General features: G+C 42.2%; 1 protein-coding gene across 1 annotated transcript in view; it reads right to left on the minus strand.

Moving 5' to 3' along the window:
• Positions 1 to 24,421, minus strand: part of LOC132580143 (zinc metalloproteinase-disintegrin-like NaMP) — a 74,863-nt gene that overhangs the window by 46,812 nt on the left and 3,630 nt on the right. The window contains exon 2 of the mRNA XM_060250810.1: positions 7,582 to 7,694. Coding sequence (XP_060106793.1) covers positions 7,582 to 7,694 — 113 coding nt within the window. The remainder of the gene's footprint in view (positions 1 to 7,581; positions 7,695 to 24,421) is intronic.

The following is a 24,421-nucleotide window of genomic DNA, read 5'->3' on the forward strand; positions in this document are numbered from 1 at the left end:
TAAAATCACATAATTAAAACATTTAAACAATAAAAGACATTGAAGTTACATTAAAATCACCCCTCTAAAATGTACTCTGTGCACTGCCAGAAAATATTCCCTTTGGCCCAGACTCAGACTTTGGGCTGCCAGTTGACCACCTGCAGTGTGGAACCCTCAGGACTTGCATGCTTTCAGTCACTGTCAAGCGACTGAGTTGTTGGAAAAAACTGGGGGAAGGATGCTGAAATCATGGATGCATCGAAACAAGCCCAGAGGCAAACAACCACAAAGTCTGTATCCTACTTGGACAAGGACTGCCTTTATTAAGTTTTTATTGAGACTTTGAAATATTGGAAGTGGTAGCTCGATGTATAGTGCTCAAATTGAAGGTGTTTAGGGAGTCAGCATATGTAAGACATTCTAAGTTCTGTCATTGAGTGTTACAAATACTATGCAGCTTTTTTGTGGTTATTTGCCTCTGGGCTTGTTTTGATGCTTTTGTGTACAACCTTCCTGTTATTTCTGAAATCATGGATGCAGGAATACTACTTTCTATTGCTGCAATTGAGGATAGGAATTTCTTCAATCTCTATGACCTTTACTATAGAGGTTAGGCGAATTCTTTGGTTTTAAACAATTTATTGGTAGCATATGGTTACAAAGCTTATCTATTCCTTAATTTTTTCTTTTTTCACATTAACCCATATGACATTTCCATCCCCCCTCCCTCCAATGTTGACTTCCCCGAGGTTATAAGTTCAAATCCATACTAAAGGCACTTCTGACTGCTCAAAGTTCCATATATATATTCTTACAACTAAAAAAATGTCCAATATTTCTTTACTTTCCAAGTTTTCTCCATATATCCTTTAAATTTTCTCCACTCCCTTTTGAATATCTCTAAATCATAGTCTCTTAGTGTTCTGGTTAATTTGTCCATTTCACACCACGATAAAACTTTCATGGTCCATTCCCATTTCTCTGGTATTTTTTCTTGCTTCCAAAGCTGCGCGTACAAAGTCCTAGCAGCTGATAACAGGTACCAAATTAAAGTCCTGTCTTCTTTTGGGTATTTTTCTAATTGTAATCCAAGTAAAAACGTCTCTGCAATTTTCTTAAAATCATAGCCCAAAATTTTGGTGATTTCTTGTTGTATCATCTTCCAGAATTCTTTCGCTCTTTCACATGTCCACCACATATGGAAGAAAGAACCTTTATGTTTTTTACATTTCCAACATCTATCCGACATTTTCTTACTTATCTTAGCCAATTTTTTCGGAGTCATATACCACCTATACATCATTTTAAAACAGTTCTCCTTAATGCTTTGACAAGTTGATATCTTCATTGAGTTCTTCCAGAGGTGCTCCCATGTTTCCATTTGTATTTCTCTATTCACATTAATTGCCCATTTGACCATTTGAGACTTTACTACTTCTTCTTCTGTAGACCATTTCAATAATAACTTATATACTTTTGATATCAATTTTTCATTGTCACCTAACAGGACTCTTTCCAGTTCTGTTTGTTCTCGTCTAATCCCCTCTGATTTTATGTCATTTTCCATCAAACTTTTAATTTGTTGCATTTGAAACCAGTCATAATTGTTATTTAGCTCTTCTGAGGTTTTTAATTCAATTTTGTCTCCTTGAATCTTAAGCAGTTGGTTATATGACATTTCTCTTTTTTCTTCAGAATCGGCTGTTATTTTTATTACTTCTGCTGGCACTATCCATAATGGTTTTCTCTCGTCCCCGTATTTCTTGTATTTTATCCAAGTATTTAGTAATGTATTTCTGACATAGTGGTGAGAGAAAAAACCATCCATTTTATTCTTCCCATAGTACATGTATGCATGCCAGCCGAATCTATTTCCGTGAGCTTCTAACCACAGAGGTTTTTTGTCTAACAGCATTATCCAATCTTTTATCCATGTCAAACAAACTGCATCGTGGTATAGTCTTAGATCGGGAAGTTGAAAACCTCCTCTCTCTTTGGCATCCGTTAAGATCTTCATCTTAATCCTTGGTTTCTTTCCGGCCCAAATGAAATCAGAGATTTTCCTTTGCCATTTGTTGAATTGTTTTGCTTCTTTTACAATCGGGATGGTTTGAAACAAATACATTATCCTTGGCAAAATATTCATTTTGATTGCAGCTATCCTGCCCAGTAAGGACAAGTTGAGTTTATTCCATTTCATCAAATCTTTGTCCATCTTACACCACAGTTTTTCATAATTGTTTTTGTATAAATCAATGTTCTTCATTGTTATCTCTATTCCAAGGTACCTAACTTTGGTTGTGACTTCACAACCTGTCACCTTTTGTAGTTCTTTTGTTTTATTTGGTTGCATGTTTTTACAGAGGAATTTCGATTTCTCCTTATTTATGTATAATCCTGCTAGTTCTCCGTACTCTTTTATCTTAGCTAACAGCAGTGGTGACACTTGAACCGGATTCTCCATTATGAACACTATATCATCTGCAAAAGCTTTATATTTATAAGAGAATCTTCTAATTTTTAGACCTTCTATTTTTTCATCTTTTTGAATTTGTTGTAACAAAATTTCAAGAGTCATTATAAACAACAATGGTGATAGCGGGCATCCTTGCCTTGTTCCTTTACTCACTTTCAATTCTTTGGTAAGGTCTGCATTTATACACAATTTTGCATGCTGATCTGTATATATTGCTCTTGTCATTTTTATAAATTGTTCCCCTAAATTAATTTTTTCCATTACCGCAAACATAAAGTCCCAATTTAAGTTGTCGAAGGCTTTCTCTGCGTCAACAAAAAATAAGGCCACTTCTTTTTCCGGGTGCTTTTCATAGTATTCCACAACATTAATAACAGCTCTTACATTGTCCCTTATTTGTCTTTTAGGAAGAAATCCCGCTTGGTCTTTGTTTATAAAGTTGGTCAGGTATTGTTTCAGTCGCTCTGCTAAAATTCTTGTATAGATCTTATAGTCATTATTCAACAATGAGATTGGTCTATAATTTTTTACATTTGTGCTATCTTTATCTTCCTTTGGAATCAGAGAGATTACAGCTTCCCTCCAGGTCTTTGGGATTTTCCCTTCTTCTCTTATCGTGTTTAACAACTTCAACAGTTTGGGTGTTAATTCATCCTTAAGAGATTTGTAAAATTTTGACGTGAATCCATCTGGCCCTGGAGCTTTACCCTCTTGCATTGCTTTTATTGCTGCTTCTATTTCAATTTTCTCTATTGGGTCATTTAATATCTTTTTCATATGTTCCGTCAAAGGTGCCACCTGAATGTTTCGTAGATACTCTTCCACTTTTTCTTTACTTACATTCACACCCTTGAATAAATTTGCATAGTATTTAAAGAATTCTCTTTTAATTCCTTCTTGATCCACTACTGTTTTCCCATTTGCCATGATTTTATTTATAGTCTTATTTTCTTTCCTTTTTTTTAATTGCCAGGCCAGGTATTTACCAGGTTTGTTTGCACTTTCAAACGATTTCTGTTTCAAATTTTTTAAATTCCATTCTAGTTCTTTATTCAGCAAATGTTTCACTTGGGATTGTAATATCGTAATTTCTTTTATTAATTTTTTCTTCCCTGGTCTTTTTTTTAAGTCCTTTTCTTTTTTATCTATTTCATTTTGCAGTGCTGACAGCCTTTCTTCTCTTGCTCTTTTGTCTTTATTATTCAATGTGATTAATATACCCCTCATTACTGCTTTATAAGTGTCCCATACTGTTGGATATTCCATATCATCCGTTTCATTTATTTGGAAGAATGCTGCAGTCTCCTTTTCTAAGAATGATACAGTGTCTTTATTTTGTAGTAAATCCTCATTAATTCTCCATCTTCTTGATTTTCTTTGCAATTTTGTTGACCAGCATATTGGATTATGGTCCGCCCAAACCTTTGGAAGAATCTCAATTTTTTTTGTTATGAGGCCCAAGCTTTGGGAACCCCACAACATGTCAATTCTGGAAAAAGAATTATGCCTTGCTGAGAAAAATGTATAGTCTCTTACCTCAGGGTTGAACTTTCTCCAAATGTCTTCTAGATTTTCCTGTTTAATCAACTCAAAGAAAGAATTGGGCAGCTTCCCTTCTTTATCATTCTTCTTTGGACTTGATCTGTCAAGGTTGTTTTGTATTGTCCCATTAAAATCGCCCATCATCAATACCTGGTCATAAGTCTCTTCGTCCATTTGTCTATTTATGTCTTTAAAGAATTTGTCTTTCGCTCCATTGGGTGCATAGAGTCCTAGTAGTAACGTTTTTTTCGCCTCTATCGTCACCTCAACAGCAATATATCTTCCTTCTTTGTCTTTAAAGATTAATTTTGGGTCAAGTTGTTCTTTAATGTAAAAAACCACCCCTCTTTTCTTTTGCTCTGCTAGTGAAAAAAATTCCAACCCCAAATTTCTATTCCACAAAAATTTACTGTCCTTGCGTTGTATATGAACTTCCTGTAAACAAATTATATTACATTTTTGCTTTTTAATCCAATGAAATGTTCTCCTTCTTTTCTGTGGTGAATTTAGTCCATTTATATTCCAAGATAGTAATTTGTACTCCATTATGATGTTGGTTCTTTATTTTCTTCAAAAAAGCTATGCATCTCTTGTTCGCTTCTTATTGTAATCCTTTTGCCATTTTGTTCAAATCCAAGACCCTCTGGTATTATCCATCTATATCTTGTGCCCTCTGCACGCAACTGATCGGTTAGCTTCTTGTACTTTTTCCTATCGCTGATCACTTCTCTTGGTAGCTCTTTCATTATTTTAACTCTGCTCCCTTCTATTGCCCAGGCTTTTTGGTACCCTTTCCTCAAAATTTTCTCTGCCACCTCTTTTGATCTTAATCTTATGACGATGTCTCTTGGCAGACCTTTATTTTTCGCATAAACTGAGTTGACTCTGTAGGCACCCTCCAACATACTCTTAAATCTGTCAGGGTCTTCTTCTATGTACTCAGTGATGATATCCACCATATAGCCTTTTAAGTCTGTATCTTCTTTTTCAGGTACCCCTCTTAGACGCACTTGTGACTCCAGCAACTTACAGTCGTGTATTATGACCTTTTCTTGAATTTTTAGCAAGGCAGAGGCCTGTGTATCCACTTTCATCTCTACCTCTTTCACTTTATTTTGAGTCTCTTCCTTAAAATTCTCTATCTCCTTCTTAAGGTCTCCAACTTCTTTTTTAATATCTTTTTTTATTGCCAAATGCAATTTGTCCATAGCTTTTAACATTTTTGCCTCCAGAGCGTCAAATTGAGACTGCATCTTATCAAATGATTGGGCTCTTGCACGTGTTGTTCTTTCTACTGACATATAAAAAATCACCAAACCTTAAAAAAATCCCCACATAAAATTTAGCATCCAATCCAATAGCTTAGAGCCAGTTCTTTCAGATGAGACTAGTTTCGTTTTTCTCCCTTCTTCCTGAGCAAAGATATTGAATTTTAACAATTTTGACAGTTTTTCTCCCTTTTAAAATGGCAATCGTTATTTCTCTATGGTACAGTTCCAGCCTAGAGAGGTCTCTCTTCGTCTTTCTTGATCTGAGTCTTGGACTCAATTCCTTCCTAGTTCAAAGGTCGGATGTCACAGCTCTTGTTGTCCTTATAGGCTCTGATTTATTGTCCAGCCCCTTTTAGTTTCACTTCCTGTCACAGCTTAGACTGATCTCGTGTCTAGTCTCGCAGTTTTTTGAGCTACATGAAGAAACCGCAACCACAAAAATCCACAACAATATGTCTTTTCTCCAAAATATCTTTGAAGGCAATTGTTTTTACGACGTTCAATTTTCACAAGCTGAATTATTTTCCTGCTATGCCCCCCCTCAGCTCAGTTCATTCTAGGTTCTACAGTTTATGGGCATATATACACGGCAACTCTCTTTTCTTTCTTCTGCGTCACCAGCCTCCCATTGCCAACTTTCACTCCAGCCAAACAGGAAGTCAAAACCGAGGTTAGGCGAATTCTTAAGAGTTTCACTGATGTGGTGACATTTCTTCCTGGTGATCACCTGGAAGTGACATCACCATGTCAGCAACACTCTCCCTCTTCATATTCCACCCTATAAAAGTTCCCTGGAGATTGCCAGCACAGGTATGATTGCCAGTTCTGGGCTGGGAAATTCCTAGAGATTTTGGGGGGGAGCCTGACAAGTGTGGGGTTTGTAGAGGGGACAGACCTCTGAGGGTGTAATGCTATTACTGTCCAAAGACCACTCTCCAAAGCAGCCATTTTCTCTAGGGGAACTGATATCTGTAGTCTAGAGATTAGTTGTAGTTCAGGAAGATGTCCAGGCTTCACCTGGAGGTTATCATCCACAGACACAGGATGGGCAACATCTTTCATACTGTCCCAAAAACTCTGAAGAATAGTTCTGGCCAGAAAGCTAGGAAGGCAAAAGCAACCCTTGACCTCTTCTGGGGTGCTGCTCCACAGGCATGGAGCAGCCACCTAGAAAGTCCAAGCCCTGCCATTGCAGACCACACCTTAACCGGAGGGTCACAGACAGCAGACTTTGCTGGAGTGGAATGAGATGCCTCATGAGAATATGCAGACATGAGTGATCCTTTAGGCATCTGGGCTCCAGATCATGAAGAATTTTAAAGATAGGCCCCAGTGCCTTGAACTGGACTCAGAAATAAATAAGCAGCTAGTGAAAGGGCTAGCCCCCCAAAACAGATGGGCTGCTGAAATTGGCACCAACTGAAATTTCCAAATATCCTCAAGTAGAGTCGCAAATCCTATAAACCTAAAAATTACATAACCTAAAAATTATGCAACTCCAGGATCAGATGACTCCCCCCTGGAGAGCCAGTTTGGTGTAGTGGTTAAGTGTGCGGACTCTTATCTGGGAGAACCGGGTTTGATTCCCCACTCCTCCACTTGCACCTGCTAGCATGGCCTTGGGTCAGCCAGAGCTCTGGCAGAGGTTGTCCTTGAAAGGGCAGCTGCTGTGAGAGCCCTCTCCAGCCCCACCCACCTCACAGGGTGTCTGTTGTGGGGGAGGAAGGTAAAGGAGATTGTGAGCCGCTCTGAGACTCTTTGGAGTGGAGGGCGGGATATAAATCCAATATCTTCTTCTTCTTCCCTGCCCCCCCACCCACCATGAACATCACTGTGGTGGAAATGCAATTGCAGCAGCAGGGGGATCAACCCCTGGGTGTGTGATAAGCCTATCCTTAAGGGCAGCCCTTGTTGAAGAAATGAACAATTCACCAAAAACTCCACCGTCCTCAGGCTTCACCCTCAAAATCTCCAAGAATATCCCTACCTTGCACTGGCAGCCCTCTGCTTTGAGTATGAGTCCCAAACTCAGGGCCAGTACTTAGCAACCATAATGGCTACCCTAAAATCCAGAGAAGCAGCTGATGAAAAACTATAAACCCTGTTGGGTATACAAAGTGGCTACTAAATTAGTCTCCTGGACTGTAGCCCAACAGCCTGAGTGTACACTTTCAGGAAGGAGATCAGTCTTTGATCTCAGTGATTTTGTTTTTAAAGGTTTATATTTAAAAATCGGGTCTCACGTGCACCTTGACCACACCTGTCAAAAATAAAGTGAGGAGATGGGAAGAAAAGACAGCCTTTTCTTACCTTTTGGTGAGAGTTCTGGCTTCCTTCTACATCTCTTTTCTGCAATGTATGGATTTTTTGTGGATATACTACTTCATAGACCTTTACCCCGGGTAGTTTCTTCATTGAGCTTCCTTTTTAAAGAAAAAAAATTAAATGAATTGTTTGCTTTGTTATGAAAGTCTGCATTTGCTACATGCAACAGTGCTCAGTCTATTTGTAATTCAATCAGAAATAAGGTAGGGATCCTATTTCAAAAGGATGCCTAAGTACGAAGGCTTTGGTATAGTTTCCCTGAAGGTGGGGGCTCAGTGGCTTTCATGGTGGCTGCTGAACTCATCCTCCTGCTCAGGATGGCTGAAGGAAAGTCTAGCAGCTTGAATGCAGCCAGTGAAAGCAAGCCAAATCCCCATTTTGCAGCTGTTTGATAGGACACCAAACTTCCCAGGTCCAGCATTCTCAGTTGATCATAATTCACACCTGCCAGTGCCTCAACCATTCCATGAAATGGAAGCGCTTTGGAGATGGTGCTCAGAAAATCTGACTGATCATATGTCAGCTCAGTTCCAAGATTGGTTCACTCAGTGTCTCCTGTGCTATGAAGGTCAGCTTCATGCAGTTTCCAACCTCCATGGGAGACCTAAAGATCTCCCAGTATTACAACTGATTTCCAGACTACAGAGCTCAGTTCCCTGAGAGAAAGTGGCTGCTTTGGAGAGTGGACTCTATGGCATCATGATTATACCACATTTTCTGCCCCTCCCCACACTCTGCCCTCCCAAGGCTCCACACTGAAAGATCCAGAATTTCCCAACCTAGCGCTGGCAACCCTGACCCCACGACCTGATGGGAAAGCACTAGAATTGGCAGATACGGGTACAACAACAACTTTGGACCTTTACACTTTGCACTTTCAACCATCATTTTTTTCCTTACTTTCCCTTCTCAGAGCTAACAAGTCAACCTTGTGTTTTCTTGCTCCATTCCCATCTTCCCCATCTAGAGCAAATGGAAGCTCCCTGGGCAATGCTGGATTTATTATAAGGGGCCTCTCGGTGCAATCCTTTGCAACTGGGTTTTCCTGTTTCACACAGGAAAATTCAGTTGCAAACAACTGCTAAAGTGCACTGCAATCTCCTGCTATTACAACTGATATACACATTACAGAGATTGGAAGGTGTAACCTATGGCATTTTTCCCAAGTCTCCCCCCCCCACCCCACCTTCTCAAACCCTGCCCTCCTCAGGCTTCACCCTCAAAATCTCCAGGTATTTCCCAACCCAGGGCTGTCAACACCTAACCCTGCCACCTGGGATGGATTTACTCACTTCTATGATTTGTCCAGCACCTTACACAATGTTATCAGGGCCAGCCCTGCCACTAGGCAAACTAGGAGATTGCCTAGGGCACCAGCCTTCTGAAGGTACCAAATTGAGTGCCCACCATAAGAACATAAGAGAAGCCATGTTGGATCAGGCCAATGGCCCATCCAGTCCAACACTCTGTGTCACACAGTGGCCAAAAAAATTATATATATACACACACACACACACACTGTGGCTAATAGCCACTGATGGACCTCTGATCCATATTTTTATCTACCCCCTCTTGAAGGTGGCTATGCTTGTGGCCGCCACCACCTCCTGTGGCAAGTGAATTCCACATGTTAATCACCCTTTGGGTGAAGAAGTACTTCCTTTTATCCGTTTTAACCTGACTGCTCAGCAATTTCATCGAATGCCCACGAGTTCTTGTATTGTGAGAAAGGGAGAAAAGTACTTCTTTCTCTACTTTCTCCATCCCATGCATTATCTTGTAAACCTCTATCATGTCACCCCGCAGTCGACGTTTCTCCAAGCTAAAGAGCCCCAAGCGTTTTAACTTTGCAACTCATTGACATTATCAGTGCACGGGGGGGGGGGGGGGGGTGGGCACAAGAAGCCTTCCTTAGGGTACCAGACAGTCTAGGGACAGCCCTGAATGTTATCAAAGTAGATGTTTGTGTTAGCTTTTGTTGTGTTTGGACCCTGGGATATTGTCATTGTTGACAGTTGGATCAGAGCTCTGAGATCCTTAAAACTTTCCTGACTTTTACAATTGGAAGTTGAGCTCTGGCTAAGGTAAGCAAGAGACTTGTAAAGTTAATGATCTCCACACTCTGTCACTCAAATCATGTCCTTGAATTCCTTGTGGCTACTTCTAGCTATATTAAGTTATCTCACAGTAATTACCATTAGCCTGCAGGCAATCTCAGATTGTGCCTTCAAAAGAATTTTAACTCATTCTTCCATAGAAGAATGATCTGTTCTAACTGCTCATTCTGCTAGTTTTTGTCAATATTTCATTACTGATCTTCTTACTAAAACAAGTCTGTGGCTCTTAACGATTAATAGATTCATTGTAGCTTTTGAAGCCTACTTCCCCAGTTGCAGATTTAGGGCCAAATAAAAGAATATTTAGGAAACAGAATCTCCAGCATATTTCTGATAGCCAAACAGCAGCAACAGGATGATTTGGATCAAGGGGGTGGGGTGGGTGAAGGAGCGATTATTAGCCTTTCCCACCTCCTTCTCACCTTGTTCATTCTTCCTCCCAAGGTACTTTTTGTCTTGTTGAATGAAATATAAAGGTTACCTTATATTGCTCCTGTGTTTCCCCCCAATAGTGAAGATAGCAACTCGGGGAGAAGAGTACATTCAAGATAGATGAAGTGTCATGTGAGAAGGATTAGTCCAGGGATGTCAAACATGAAGCCTGGGGGCCAAATCAGCCCCCCAGAAGGCTGTTATCAGGCTCCCAAGCAACTGGCTGTCATCTGCTTCCTTCTCCCTCGCTCTTGCCTCCTTCTGCATCATAGTTTGCTTTGCCAGACTTGCTCAATTGCACAGCAGAGCTACAGCAAAGCCTCTATTTTCTCCATTGGCTGAGGCTCCTCCATTGGGGAGGAGAGGGAAAGGATAGCTAGCTTTGCCAGGCTTTCTCAATTGCACAGCACAGTTACTGAGCCAAGCCTCATTTCCTTCTATTGGCTGAGGCTCTTGTTCCTCGTGTTCCCCTGGGGAAGGTGGGAAAAAGCCAGAGCTTCCTTTGCCCAGTTCCCTGGATCACACAAGAGAGATACAAAGAAAGTCTCTTTAAGACCAACATGTGCTAATATTTTAAGCATGTTTTAAGTTTTTTTTAAATCTTTAATTGTGCTTGTCTGTGTGCTTTATAAAGTTTATATCTCTGCTACCTGGCATTACATTTTATGACACACATAGCCCAGCCAGACAAGGACTCATTTATGTCAGATCTGGCCCTCATAACAAATGAGTTTGACACCACAGGATTAGTCCCTTTCTTGTTATGTCATGGCTTCAGCCCAAGTCTACCTCTCCCCTTCCAAGCATGTCATCTAGTTTAGTCCTAATCCAACTACTTTCCCGGACTTTACTTTGTTTCTGCATTGTCTTACTACAAAATTATTTAACAACTTCTACTACAAAATTATTTAACAACTTCTTACCTACAGATGCAAAGATCTTTTGACCACTATGAGTTTTTAAAATAAATAAATAAATAATGGATTATAAATTTAAATAAATAATAGCTGGGCTCTAAAAGTCCTGACCTAGATAGCTCAGGCTAGTCTGATCTCATCAGATCTCAGAATCTAAGCAGGGTTTGGCCCAACTTAGTATTTGAATAGGAGACCACCAAAGAATACCAGGGTTGCTTTCAGGCAAAGACAATCCTGCTACGTACTCCCCCCGATCAAGTCACAGCTGACGAATGGTGACCCCTTAGGGTTTTCAAGGTGGTCTGGGGGTGGTTTGCCTTACCTGCCTCTGTATACTAACCCTGGTATCCCTTGGTGGTCTCCCATCCTATTATTCCTTGGTGGTCTCACATCCAAAACCATCAGGGCTGAACCTGCTGAGCTTTTGAAATCTGCTAGCCTGGGCTATCCAGACCAGGGTCTGCAACACCTCCTACTTACAATACCTGTTACTTAATATCTTTTATCTAGAGATGCAAGGAATTGGAACTGTGAGCAGCTTCTACATGCACATCCACACAAGACCACCGGCATGGATTCATCCAGCCCAGTACTGTCTCTCTAACTTTTCTTTCTTACTTTTATCATCTTATTTACTTGAAATCTTTCTTACTTTTATCATCTTATTTACTTGAGTGCAACTGTTACCCAGCCTGAGGAAGAATTCTGCAAAACTAGAAAGCTATTTCACAATTTAGTTACTTCTAGTTGATATTACACTACCGCTGCTTTTTGATAATCCATTTATGTGATTCACAATAACAAGTAGTCAGTACAAGAAACCAATAAAATGCACTCGTATGCAACATATATTACAAAAACCTAAACCTAGAAAGGAAGGACAGCATTTCATTAATTCCTTTTTTTTGCAATTTTAAAAAAATAGGCACTAGAATATCATTATATCAGCATGTCATTGTAACAAAAGGTGTAGCAGGTTCTCTGAATTCCCAGCTTAAAGTAATTCTCAGTCAATCAATAGTTTATTACGATCCAAGATCAGAAGTCAAGAAAGTCATATCTTTCCTTGTAAAGATATGCCTTTTTTCCCCTTACCCCTCTGCAAGGGAAGGTGCTAGTACATTGTGTGTGTGTTTTAAATGAAAGCTGAGGATTTAGGGAACCCACAACACCTATTATTACAATGGTATATAAACATAACAGTATTCTAATGCTAATTTTTTAAAGAAATGAATCCCCTGTGGCAGAGGAAGGAAATGGTTGCCAAAGGGACAGGGTCAAGGAAAATAGTTGCCATGTGGACCAGAAAATCTGAATTTTTATACCCATACAGCAGCCATTCAGGTTTTACTGGGACCTTTCCCAAAACTTTGAAGCAAAGCAGGTTTGAGAACTATCAAAGAAAAGCCAGGGCAGGGCCATCCCATCCATTAGGCAGTCCTAGGCGTGCCCTTGGGGCACTGAGTTGGGCCCTCCCCCCCACCCACACCTCCTCAGTGAGGCAAATGGGTGAGTGCAGTGCACAGCACCAGAATGCACATGCACTTCCAGGAAATGGGGCAGGGTCTCGTCTCAGGCACCAGGTGCCCTGAAGCTGGCCGTGAGCCATGGGAACCACTGGGGGTAAAGGAATGCTCCAAGATGCTATTGGAAAACAGTAGGGGGAAGGTTCCCAAAAGCATCGAACTCAGGGCAGAAAACCCATGCAGAAATGGCCAACATTGTCACCACAATAGCTGATCTGTGATAGTTTAACATTACTTAGGTGAGACAGGGCTGATCCTTGGCCATTCATTGGCTGGTAGGATTGGCAGTCCCCGGGTCCCAGTGGGGGTTTCCCTGCTTTTGGGGACTTTGGGAACCCCACCCTCAAACAGGGACATCGTTTCATGACATCCCCAATGCAATGATCTCACTTCAGTGTGATATAATCACACCAAGGACATCATGAAGCAACACTTTGTTTTTTGGGCAAACTCCATGGTTTTGAAGGCAAAAACTCATGGGCCATTTTCGCACTAGCGTTTACTCCGGCGTAGCACCCCATTTACCTCCGGATCTTTTCCTGGTTTTCCCACCTGTTGCTCCGGCGCTGCGGTTTGCTCCGGCGCTGCAGGGGTTTCACGCCGGAGTATCTAGATCCACCTCCTTCCGGAGTTTTTGAAAACCTCCGGATCCACTTCGGATCCACTCCGCGGAGTTTTCTGTGGGAAATCCATCCACGCCGGATTGACTGCTGTGTGGGCGGCACCCTCTCCCTTTCCGTCCTCCCACCCCATCCACCCCCTTGGCCAATCATCAGCCTTTCGCGGCGCTTCCCCAAAGTGCCGGCACGGCCATTTTTTTTTTAAACTTCACAGTTTTGCGTAATAGCGATATTTCAAAATTAACAAATAGAAAAAAAAAACCCTCCTGGAATAGCCTCAATTGCCACTTCAATTGGTTTCGTTAGAATTTTTTATTATTATTATTGACTTTAGTTGCGTTATTTCGCTGTTGCGTTTTCTCGATAATGCGAAAACGACCATTGTTGGGGGGGGGGGGAATCTAGTGCCGGTGCGGGCCAAAGCGTTCATGTGTGTGTGTTTTAAAAAGGGAATGCCTCCCTCAGCTGTGCCACCAGGATTTCTGGACCTGCACAAAATCGCCATGTATAAAATGGGAAGTTGGAGTCCTGCATTCTTCTCCCTGGCTACATTCCGCTCGGTTAGAAAATAGACGCGACCTCGCTCTTCACACGCGCCACAGAAGGGGAAGGAGAGAATGGGGCGGGGGGGGGGGGAGCTCTGGCAGCAGGAATCAGTCAGGTCCCCGTTGCAAGCGCCAGCCGGGGAGGGGAAAGAGAGCGGAGGAAATCCCAGCTTCGCCACCCGGGAGGGAGCTGCCACACACACACACACACACACAAACCCTTCGCAACTTCAGAATTTGGGGGGGGGGGAATCTAGTGCTAGGATTCTCCACTGTGAATGCTTCTGTTAATACATAAAGGGCTGTGGAGGATTCTACAGCTGCAGCCAATCCATAAGCAGCAGCAGCACACGTGATGCGGTTTGTCCACGAAAAGAAGGGGAGGGAACAGCTCGATGTTATGTTAGTACGTCCTTACGCAACCAGACTTGTGCTTAAAAAAAAAATGATTGACAGGGCATCGAACTCAAGTTGATGCCAGTGGGAAAACGATTTGAGCCGGGGCTTCAGGGAAGGCGACTCCGCAAAGAGTCACTAGTGGGAAAACGAGAAAAATGATCCGGACATAATTGCGCCGCGGAATAAGGGGACCAAACGCTAAGTGCGAAAACGACCATGGAGTTTTGCCCCAAAACCACAACACTGCATCATGTGACATCGCCAATGTAATGACATCATTTCCAAGTGACATCATTACATTGGGGACGTGGCATGCAACATCCTGCCCACTCCTGGAATACCCCCAAATCCCTCCACTGGAACAGCAAGGGGACCTGGCAACCCTGGTGGCTGGGTCCCTGCCACACTCAGAGAGAGAGATGATAATAACATGGCTATCTTTAAAAGAGGGGACCAATGAGGACAGTACTGAGGCTGTGAAAGAGGGAACCAGTAAGAGAGAGAGGAACAAGGTGCTGATAACCTCCTTCCTCCTAACTGTGAGTCAGCAGTTGATGTCTATTGGTGATGTCAGGAGGCAAGCCTCCAACCTTCCCATGACTGTTTCCTCAGAAGTCATAACTGGGGCCACAAGGGAGAAAGCCTTGCCCTATGTTTCTGGCAGTCTAATATTCAAAAGAGGCAGATGGATCAAGGCTTTCACAGATGAAGATAATAATAGAGTAGGCATTCTATAAAGTACCCCAAGGATCAAGCTATATAAAACATTAAAGGCAAAAAATGGCCTCTGTTATACTTTTCCTTTGAAGAAAGACATGGCAGAACTCAGGCTGATGGCAACATTTTAATTCTATTACACAAGGAGCAGCTCAGTACAAAGAGAAGGCTGCTCATCTGTGAACAGGGTTACTACCTTCCAGGTAGCAAATGGAGATCTCCCACTACTAAAATCAATCTCCAGATGACCAAGATCAGTTCCCCTGAAGAAAATGGCTGCTTTGCAGGATGCATTCTGTGGCATAATAGACTGTTGACATCCCTCTCAAACTGTGCTCTCCCCAGACTTCACCCCCAAAATCTCCATTTATTTCTCAACCCAGAGCCAGAAACCTAATTGTTAATGGTCTTAGTAGCCAGCTTGGTGTAGTGGTTAAATGTGTGGACTCTTATCTGGGAGAACCGGGTTTGATTCCCTGCTCCTCCACTTGCACCTGCTAGCATGGCCTTGGGTCAGCCATAGAGGTTGTCCTTGAAAGGGCAGCTGCTGGGAGAGCCCTCTCCAGCCTCACCCACCTTGCAGGGTGTCTGTTGTGGGGGAGGAAGGTAAAGGAGATTGTGAGCCGCTCTGAGACTCTTCGGAGTGGAGGGCAGGATATAAATCCAATATCTTCTTCTTCTTCTAAAAGTTTGCTGGTAGAGAGGTATAAGAGAAGGGGGACAGTGCCATTTGTTTAATCCTCTCCCTACCTAAAGACATGCTACTAGACAGGGCTTTCTCTGAGGTGATAGGTTCCCCAAACACAGCCTGTTTTCTTCCTCATACTGTAGTCTTCTGACAGAAGAAAAGCTAAAGTGAGAGGGAAGCTTCCTCCTTGGAGACAAGGAATGACCCACTGTAAAGAAACCGCTACTCTGCCTAAAGACATGCTACTAGACAGGGCTTTCTTTGAGGTGAAAGTTCATAGGTTCCCCAGACACAGCCTGTTTTCTTCCTCATACTGTAGACTTCTGACAGAAGAAAAGATAAGGTGAGAGGGAAGCTTCCTCCTTGGAGACAAAGAATGACCCACTGTAAAAAAACCACTACTCTGGGTACAGAGTTAGGTACTTTTTTTCTCACTTCAAAGAATGATGGTAGAGAAATCAGCTGGCCTCCCTCATTGTTGTTGGGCCTCGAGCCTCTTTGTGCTGGATGCCTCTAGTTGTCCACCTGTGATGGATTGTTGGGGTGCCATCTGATATAGTAAACTGATTGTGAGGTTTTAATTTGTAGTAGTGGATTTTCAATTGTAATATGTTGTTTTTATTGTATATTTAACTGGTGGAAGCCACCCTGAGCCCTGCTCAGCAGGGAAAGGAGCAAGATATAAGCTGAATAAATAAATAATATAAATATATCCTGCTTAACCTCCCCATCCCATTCTGTGCAGTCCAACTCACTTGTACCTCACAAGGTACACTGATTTCTCAGCATTACTTCTTTCACTGTATTAAAATACTTACGAAAATTTTGTGGTATCACAAAGTCCACTTATACTCATAACAACAGCATACATACACACACACACACACAAGATTTCAAAGTAGATACTGAATACTGAGGGGTGAGTGTTTGTATATTTAGAATATCTGTCTCTCAATTATAAAAAATAATAAATGAGATGAATTAAAAACAAATAATAAAACAGTAAAATGTAGTTAAAATTGAGAAATGCAGATGACACCACATGGACGGTTTAAGAACAGTGAAGACCTGAAACAACTACTGATTAAGGTTAAAGCAGAAGGTGTCAAACCAGGATTACAGCTGCACAACAAGAAGACAAAAGTAATGACTACTAAGGAATTATACGAGTTTAAGGTTGATGATGAAGAAGTTGAAATGGTTAAAGTTTTTCTATTTTTTGGCTTCATCGACCTAACGGGGCAATACAACCAAGAAATCAAAAGAAGACTGAGGCTAGGAAGAGCAGCCAGGCAGGAACTAGAAAAGTTCCTTAAGTGTAAGGAAGTTTCACTGGACACCAAGATCAAGATCATTCATACTATGATATCCCCTAATGTATGGATTTGAAAGCTGGACAATGAAGAAAGTTAATAGGAAGAAAACTGATTCATTTGATATGTGGTATAGTTTTGTGGATACCATGGACCACCAAAAAGATAAATGAATTCTAGATCAAATCAAGCCAGAATTCTCTCTAGAATCTAAAATGACTAAAATGAGAATGAGACTCACCAAAAAACCCAACAATGCTAGGGAAAGTTGAAGGCAGTAGGAAAGGAGGAAGACCCAGTATGAGATAGATTAACTCAATAAGGAAGCCACGGCCTTCAATGTGCAAGATCTGAGCAAGGCTGTTAATGATAGGACATTTTAGAGATCATTCATAGTCACCGTAAGTCAGAAACAATTTGGATGGCACATAACACACAACAGCAGGTCAACAGCAAAACATCCATATAAAAGACATTCAAGACTGCTGCCTTGCTGACAGAGAGCCCTGTTCTTGTTCCAGATCTCCTTCATAAGTTATTTTTAACCACACAACTCATTTTTATCCATGTAACAGCAATAAAAAGATCAAAAACGATATGAGAAGCTGTCAGTTAATCATAAACTCAGCTACAGAAAGGCATTAAAACAGATGAACATAGTGATGATGTAGGATAAAACCAAACAAAGCATCTCCAAAGTAAGGTAGTTCCAAAAGTTTCTGAAAAGCCAAAAGAGAACAAGATGAACTTCCTGGAGTGGAAGATTGCACAGAAGGAGGCCACAACCAAAAGAGCCCTGTTCCACATATCCAGCAACCCCAACTTTGCCAATACAGGCACAGAGAGAAAGATACACAGTGAATTACAGAGAGCTCCTACATGGCCAGAGGCAGTGTTCTGTTGTTTCCCTTTGTTATAGAACCATTGCATCATTTGACCTGTGTGTAGGTGTGGGCATGATAGGAATACCACTTTTGATGGAGGTTACCAGATCATGAAAAGGAAATTTCTCTGCCTCCAGCTTTGGTGAAAAATGGGATTGGCCACTAATAGGTTTACTGAGAGTTGAGTTACGGGTGAGTAAAGGCTGGCTTAGAAAGGAGTTGAGCCCGGGGGCTGGCTGAACAGGGAATGATGAATCATCTCTTTGTATAGTATTAATATTAAGTGAAATTGTGTTGTATACTCTTTTAGATTAATACACCCCTTCCACAGTCCTGTTCTAACAATGGCAGCAGAAAAGTCCCACATTCCCTGTGAGTTTGTACATGACCCAAGGTTTAAACACTTCCTAGCTGATTCACTAGATCACATTGAAAAGTACCGTTTAAGGAGGAGAGCAGCTGTCCTATTACCTTAATGCTGAATTACTGCTGGGTATGCAAAGAAGTAATCACAAGAAAGGGTTTTAACAAAGCTGACTGTTTTTGTTGCCTGAACTATAGTTTTTGTGGCATTCTAGGATAGAGCCCCATGGTGCAGAGTGGTAAAGCTGCAGTACTGCAGTCCAAACTCTCTGCTCACAACCTGAGTTCGATCATGGTGGAAGCTGGGTTCAGATAGCTGGCTCAGCCTTCCATCCTTCTGAGGTCAGTAAAATGAGTACCCAGCTTGCGGGGGGGAAAGTGTAGATGACAGGGAAGGCAATGGCAAACCACGCCGTAAAATGTCTGCTGTGAAAATGTGATGCAATGTCACCCCAGAGTTGGAAATGACTGGTGCTTGCACAGGGGACTGCCTTTACTTTTTTTACCTTTAAGATAGTCTGAGTTTTTGTTCAATCTTACTAGCTTATATATATATGCATAAATAGATTGTTCCAGTATTTGGGATGCTCATTGTTTGCTTGCTCTAGGCTTGCTAATCCCCAGTCAGGGGCAGGGGATCCCCCAGTTTGGAGGCCCCCCCCTGCTTCAGGGTCATCAGAAAGCATGAGGGGGGGGGGAATGTCAGTTGGGACTCCATTATACTCTATGGAGACTAATTACCAAGGGGTATAATGGGGCGGAGGGGCTGTTTTTTGAGGTGTAGGCACAAAGTTTTCAGCTTAGCATCTGGTGCCTCTCCTCTAATCCTCCCCTCAAGTTTCAAAAAGATTGGACCGGATTGCCAGAACCAAATGGACAGACTGCATATGGATCAGTGCAGATGGTTGTTTCTCTCCTTTATAGGGTTGCCAGGTCTGGGTTGGAAAATACCTGGAGACTTTGGGGGTGGAATGAGGAGAGGATGGGTTTTGAAGAGGGGAGGGGCATCATCATGGTACAATGCCATAGAGTCGCCCCTTCAAAGCAGCCATTTTCTCCAGGAGAGCTGATCTCTGACAGTTAGAGATCAGTTGTAAAAGCGGGAGATCTCTAGGCCCCGCCAGGAGGCTGGCAACCCTGCCTTTGTACATCCAGACTGATTCACAGCCTATAGGTTTCAGGCTTGCTAAGCTTGGCAATCTTTGTTTGCCCTTTTCCTTAACATGACAAAATGGTTGCTAGATTTCCGAGAACTGGAAGTTACTTTCCCATTTCACAATTCTGGCAAAGCAGGTCTATCTATACTTCCCCTCCCCTCCCCTTAAACCCACCCTTCCTCTCAAGAGGTTATCCACCAGCCGCCCTGAGCCATTCGTGGGAAGGGCGGGATATAAATCTCGAAATCTCGAATAAATCTCGAATAAATAAAAGCCAGGTTTCTGTAGTGGTTTTTTGGAGGGATGGGAGACGTACAGTTTCTTCATTCAGAATTGTGGCTCAGCTTAGGACTGTACTTTTCTGGGTAGGTCATACATACACATGCCTGCCAGGTAGATATGTCATTCATGAATGTATTACTCTAGGAGGCACATGTATATTTACAACTCCCCAGACATAACACCAGCTTGGGGCTATGCAATGTGATTAATGACTACTTTACAACCACACCCTTGCACTGGAACAGATATGCAGTGAAATTCAGCTCCTGCTTGAAGAAAACTAATTAGAGGGCAGATGGGTTCACACTATTAGTCAGCAAATAGGAATGCAGATAACTATGCAGTAACATTCTCCCATTGGCCCTTGTGTGACTCCTCCACAGGAACTGTTTTAACTTGTAGAAAGAGTTGATCAGTTTGGTCTTCTGCTGTTCAGAAGAAGAGTTGCTGATCCCCAGTTGGAGGCAGGGGATCCCCCGCATCATGGTCATCAGAAAGCAGACGGGAGGGAAATGTCTGCTGGGCACTCCATTTTACCCTATGGAGACTGATTCCCATAATGGAGAATTGATCCATGGGAATCTGGGGCTCTGGGGGGGATGCTTCTTGAGATAGAGGCACTAAATTTTCAGCATAGCATCTAGTGCCTCTCTTCAAAACACTCCCCAAGTTTCAAAAGGATTAGATCTGGGGTTCAATTCTATGAGCCCCAAAAGAAGACAATCCTATCGTTCATGATTCCAAATGGATGGAAGGCATTTAAAAGGCATGTCCCTTTAAATGTGATTGTCAGAACTCCCTTCAGAGTTCAATCGTGTTTGTCACACCCTTGCTCCCAGCTCCACCTCCAAAGTCTTCTGGCTCCAAATATTTCTTGAGTCGGATTTGGCAACCCCATTCAGTATTTAGTAATGGACTGTTTCAGCTGTCCAAGTGTGCAAGGTATGAACTCCAACAGGTCTTAAACTTATTTCACTTTCATGGAATTGTAATGTTATGAAAATAAGGAGAGTTTTATTACAGAGCCCCAAGCTCTCTCACAAAACTACAGTCCCCCAGTATTTCTTGAGGGTGGCCATGACAGTTTCCAGCGGCCAATTGGTCATTTCTGTCTGACCTCCTCCACTGTCCTGAGCTGGCTGCTTCTGACATGACAGATAAGCAGTATCATGAGATACATTCTGGGTCCTGAGGAAGTGATGGCATGTGAATTGGCCATAACGCACACTGCAACAAACATTAACAATGTAAAGAACTTTCAGTCATGGGTGCTCCTTTAGATTCAGTGGGAATTGGGGCAGAATTCCCAGCAAGACTGAACACCTCATTTCTGGATATAGTCAACACTGAACCAGGGGGGAAGCGTGTTTTAACAGTCAGTGGTTACGATCCCGACATCGCTTTCCTGGGAGTAAGTCTGCTAAATGAAATAGGACTTACTTCTGAGTAGACCTGCTTAGAATTGCTCCCTGTGTTGCTCATAATACTAGCAATGAAGGTCAAATGCTCATCGTTTTATTCATGCAAGGGCAAGTGTATTTCTGAGGTGCATAGCTAGCACCTGGGTTCATCCAATTGTTTACAACAGTTTATAAAACTAGTGAGTTGCCCAGAAATATAGCTGTTCTTAAGGAAAGGTCACATGGGCTAAAGAACAGCGGTGCCGTAACTCCTCACTGTCCCTAAACAGTGCTTGGGCTTTGTCTATTTTAAAAGTTATTATTATAATAATAAGCAAATTCAACTTAGCTTATGTTTTTAGTAATAAGCAAACACCAAAAACATATTTAAATGCGCAAATATTCATTATTTCAGAGAAATCCAATGAACGAGAGCTTTTGTTGAGCAGGAACACCCAGGAGCACAGTTCCAGTTGGCTTGGCCAGGGGTCCAACTCAAAAAAAGTTCTCTGGCAGAAGGAAAGCACTAGGCAGCCACATGCTCCCAGACCACACGCTCCGTCCTCTCTGCCACCTCCAGCCTCCAATGGGCTTGCGAAGAGAGCAAGAGACACAGAGCCGCCCATAAGTGCCCCCTTCCAGGAGAAGCTGGACCTGCTGCTGCCCACTCCACCACATGTGGGTCTCTCTCTCCAGCCGTTGGGTGTTTGTGTGTGTGAAACAAAGTCTCTCATTCGGCTGTGTGAGAACACACATCCATGAAATGCAGCTGATACCATTGTAATGTTCTGTGTCAATATGCAGAAAGTAACTTACTGAAAGGATGATGTCACTTCTGATAACATCAGTGGGTGCAGCCTAATATTAAAATGAGTCCCTGCTGGACTTTTTCTACAAAAAAACCTCCTGCAATGGACCATTACAAAGAAACACTATTTTAGTTCTTCCTTCTCTATTGCATATAAGAGGATTGAGGAACATTGATTAGGAGGGGCCATTTGTGAATGGCCACTCCAGTGCTGATATAACAGATTCCAATAGGCTTTCTTCCAGGTCAGAATGTATGAGTAAAGCTGGCACATTACAGATCCTTCTGTTTGTGGGTGTACACAACCTATTTTGGGAATGCTAGTTTGAAAGTGAATGATTCAATAATAATAACTAAGCATGCCGTCTGCTGACACAAGATATGATCTGCAGAGTGCAAGGACTCATTGCTTCACAAAAACTACTGTAAAAACATAAGAACATAAGAGAAGCCATGTTGGATCAGGCCAATGGCCCATCCAGTCTTGTGTCACACAGTGGCCATTATATTTATCCATCATATATATATATATATATATATATATATATATATATATATATATATATATATATATATATATATATATATTCACACACATACTGTGGCTAATAGCCACTGATGACCTCTGCTCCATATTTTTATCCAATCCCCTCTTGAAGCTGGCTATGCTTGTAGCCTCCACCACCTCCTGTGGCAGTGAATTCCACATGTTAATCACCCTTTGGGTGAAGAAGTACTTCCTTTTATCCGTTTTAACCTGACTGCGCAACAATTTCATTGAATGCCCACGAGTTCTTATATTGTGAGAAAGGGAGAAAAGTACTTCTTTCTCTCCTTTCTCCATCCCATGCATAAACTTGTAAACCTCTATCGTGTCACCCCGCAGTTGACGTTTCTCCAAGCTAAAGAGCCCCAAGCGTTTTAACCTTTCTTCATAGGGAAAGTGTTCCAAATCTTTAATCATTCTAGTATATATTTTATCTGTGCTTCTAGGATTGTAGTTTTAAATAGCCTCCAAGCTTCCCCAAGGGTTTTGACTGTATTTACTTTTCCTTTCAGTTTCCTCTTCACATGCCTCCGCATCTCAGAAAATTTACCCCTTTTAAAGTTAAACGTGGTTGTGCTGATCTTTTGGGGCAACTCCCTATTTATACAAATGGTGAAATCAATAATGTTATGGTCACTGCTTCCAAGCGGTGCAATCACTTTTACATCTCTCACCAAGTCTTGGGCATTATTTAGGACCAAATCCAGGATCACCCCACCCCTGGTAGGTTCTGTGACCATCTGCTGCATAGCACAGTCATTGACAGCATCTAGAAACTCAATCTCTTTCTCTCGACCTGAACACATATTGACCCAATCAATCTGCGGGTAGCTAAAATCACCTATTACGACACAGTTTTTATGTTTAGCCGCTATCTTTAATCCTTCCATCATATTATAATTGTCCTCTATCTTTTGATTTGGTGGGCGATAACAAACTCCCATAGTTAAATTTCCTTTTGGGCCCTCTATTTCGATCCAAAGCATTTCTAGAAGGGAATCTAATTCTCTGACCTCAGTCTTACTGGACTGTATACCCTCTCTGACATACAGAGCCACCCCACCTCCAACCCTTCTCTCCCTATCCTTCCAATATAACTTATATCCAGGAATCACTCAGTGTCCCACTGATTCTCCTCATTCCACCAAGTTTCTGAAATTCCCACAATGTCTATGTTTTCCCCCAACACTAAACATTCCAACTCACCAATTTTACTTTGAACAATTCTAACATTTGTATACAAACATCTATAATTTCCCAGGCAAGTTAGGCCCGCAACCTTCCTCCTGCTGCCTCGAGACTTTGAAGAAGAAGAAGAAGAAGATATTGGATTTATATCCCGCCCTCCACTCCGAAGAGTCTCAGAGCGGCTCACAATCTCCTTTACCTTCCTCCCCCACAACAAACACCCTGTGAGGTGGGTGGGGCTGGAGAGGGCTCTCACAGGAGCTGCCCTTTCAAGGACAACCTCTGCCAGAGCTATGGCTGACCCAAGGCCATTCCAGCAGGTGCAAGTGGAGGAGTGGGGAATCAAACCCGGTTCTCCCAGATAAGAGTCCACACACTTAACCACTACACCAAACTGGCTCTCCAGACAGTCCATACTGTTTGTCACCATCTCAGAGGGTTGTACATGGAAGTTATGTTAGTGGCATTTGAACTGTTATTGCTGCTGGCTTCTGCCTGGCAACCCCTAGCAACTCTGTCTGGCAACCCCTAGCAATGTGACTGTCTCCTATGGGCTCTCTCATATAGCAGTAGGTTAGGCTGAGAGAGAGCAACTGACCCAAGATCACCTAGCGAGCTTCTATGGTAGAGTCAGAAATTGAAACTGGTCTCCCAGACAGTCTAACCACTACAATTTGCTGGCAAACAGCAGCTCCCTGGGGCCATTTCAGATTGGGAAAATAGTATGACTGAATCTCCTATCCTCACACACAGCAGTCCCCCACATGTCTGGGGATTAAGTTCCAAGCACAGTACTTGGCAAGACATGATAGAAACTGGGAAAACTGAAATGTAATATATAGATAGGCCATGGTATAACACAATGTGTGATCTGATATCATTTCCGTGTGTGTCTCCATAGTCTAGCTTCACACAACTACCA

Source organism: Heteronotia binoei, chromosome 12, assembly GCF_032191835.1.
Source record: "Heteronotia binoei isolate CCM8104 ecotype False Entrance Well chromosome 12, APGP_CSIRO_Hbin_v1, whole genome shotgun sequence".
Classification (NCBI taxonomy): Eukaryota; Metazoa; Chordata; class Lepidosauria; order Squamata; family Gekkonidae; genus Heteronotia; species Heteronotia binoei.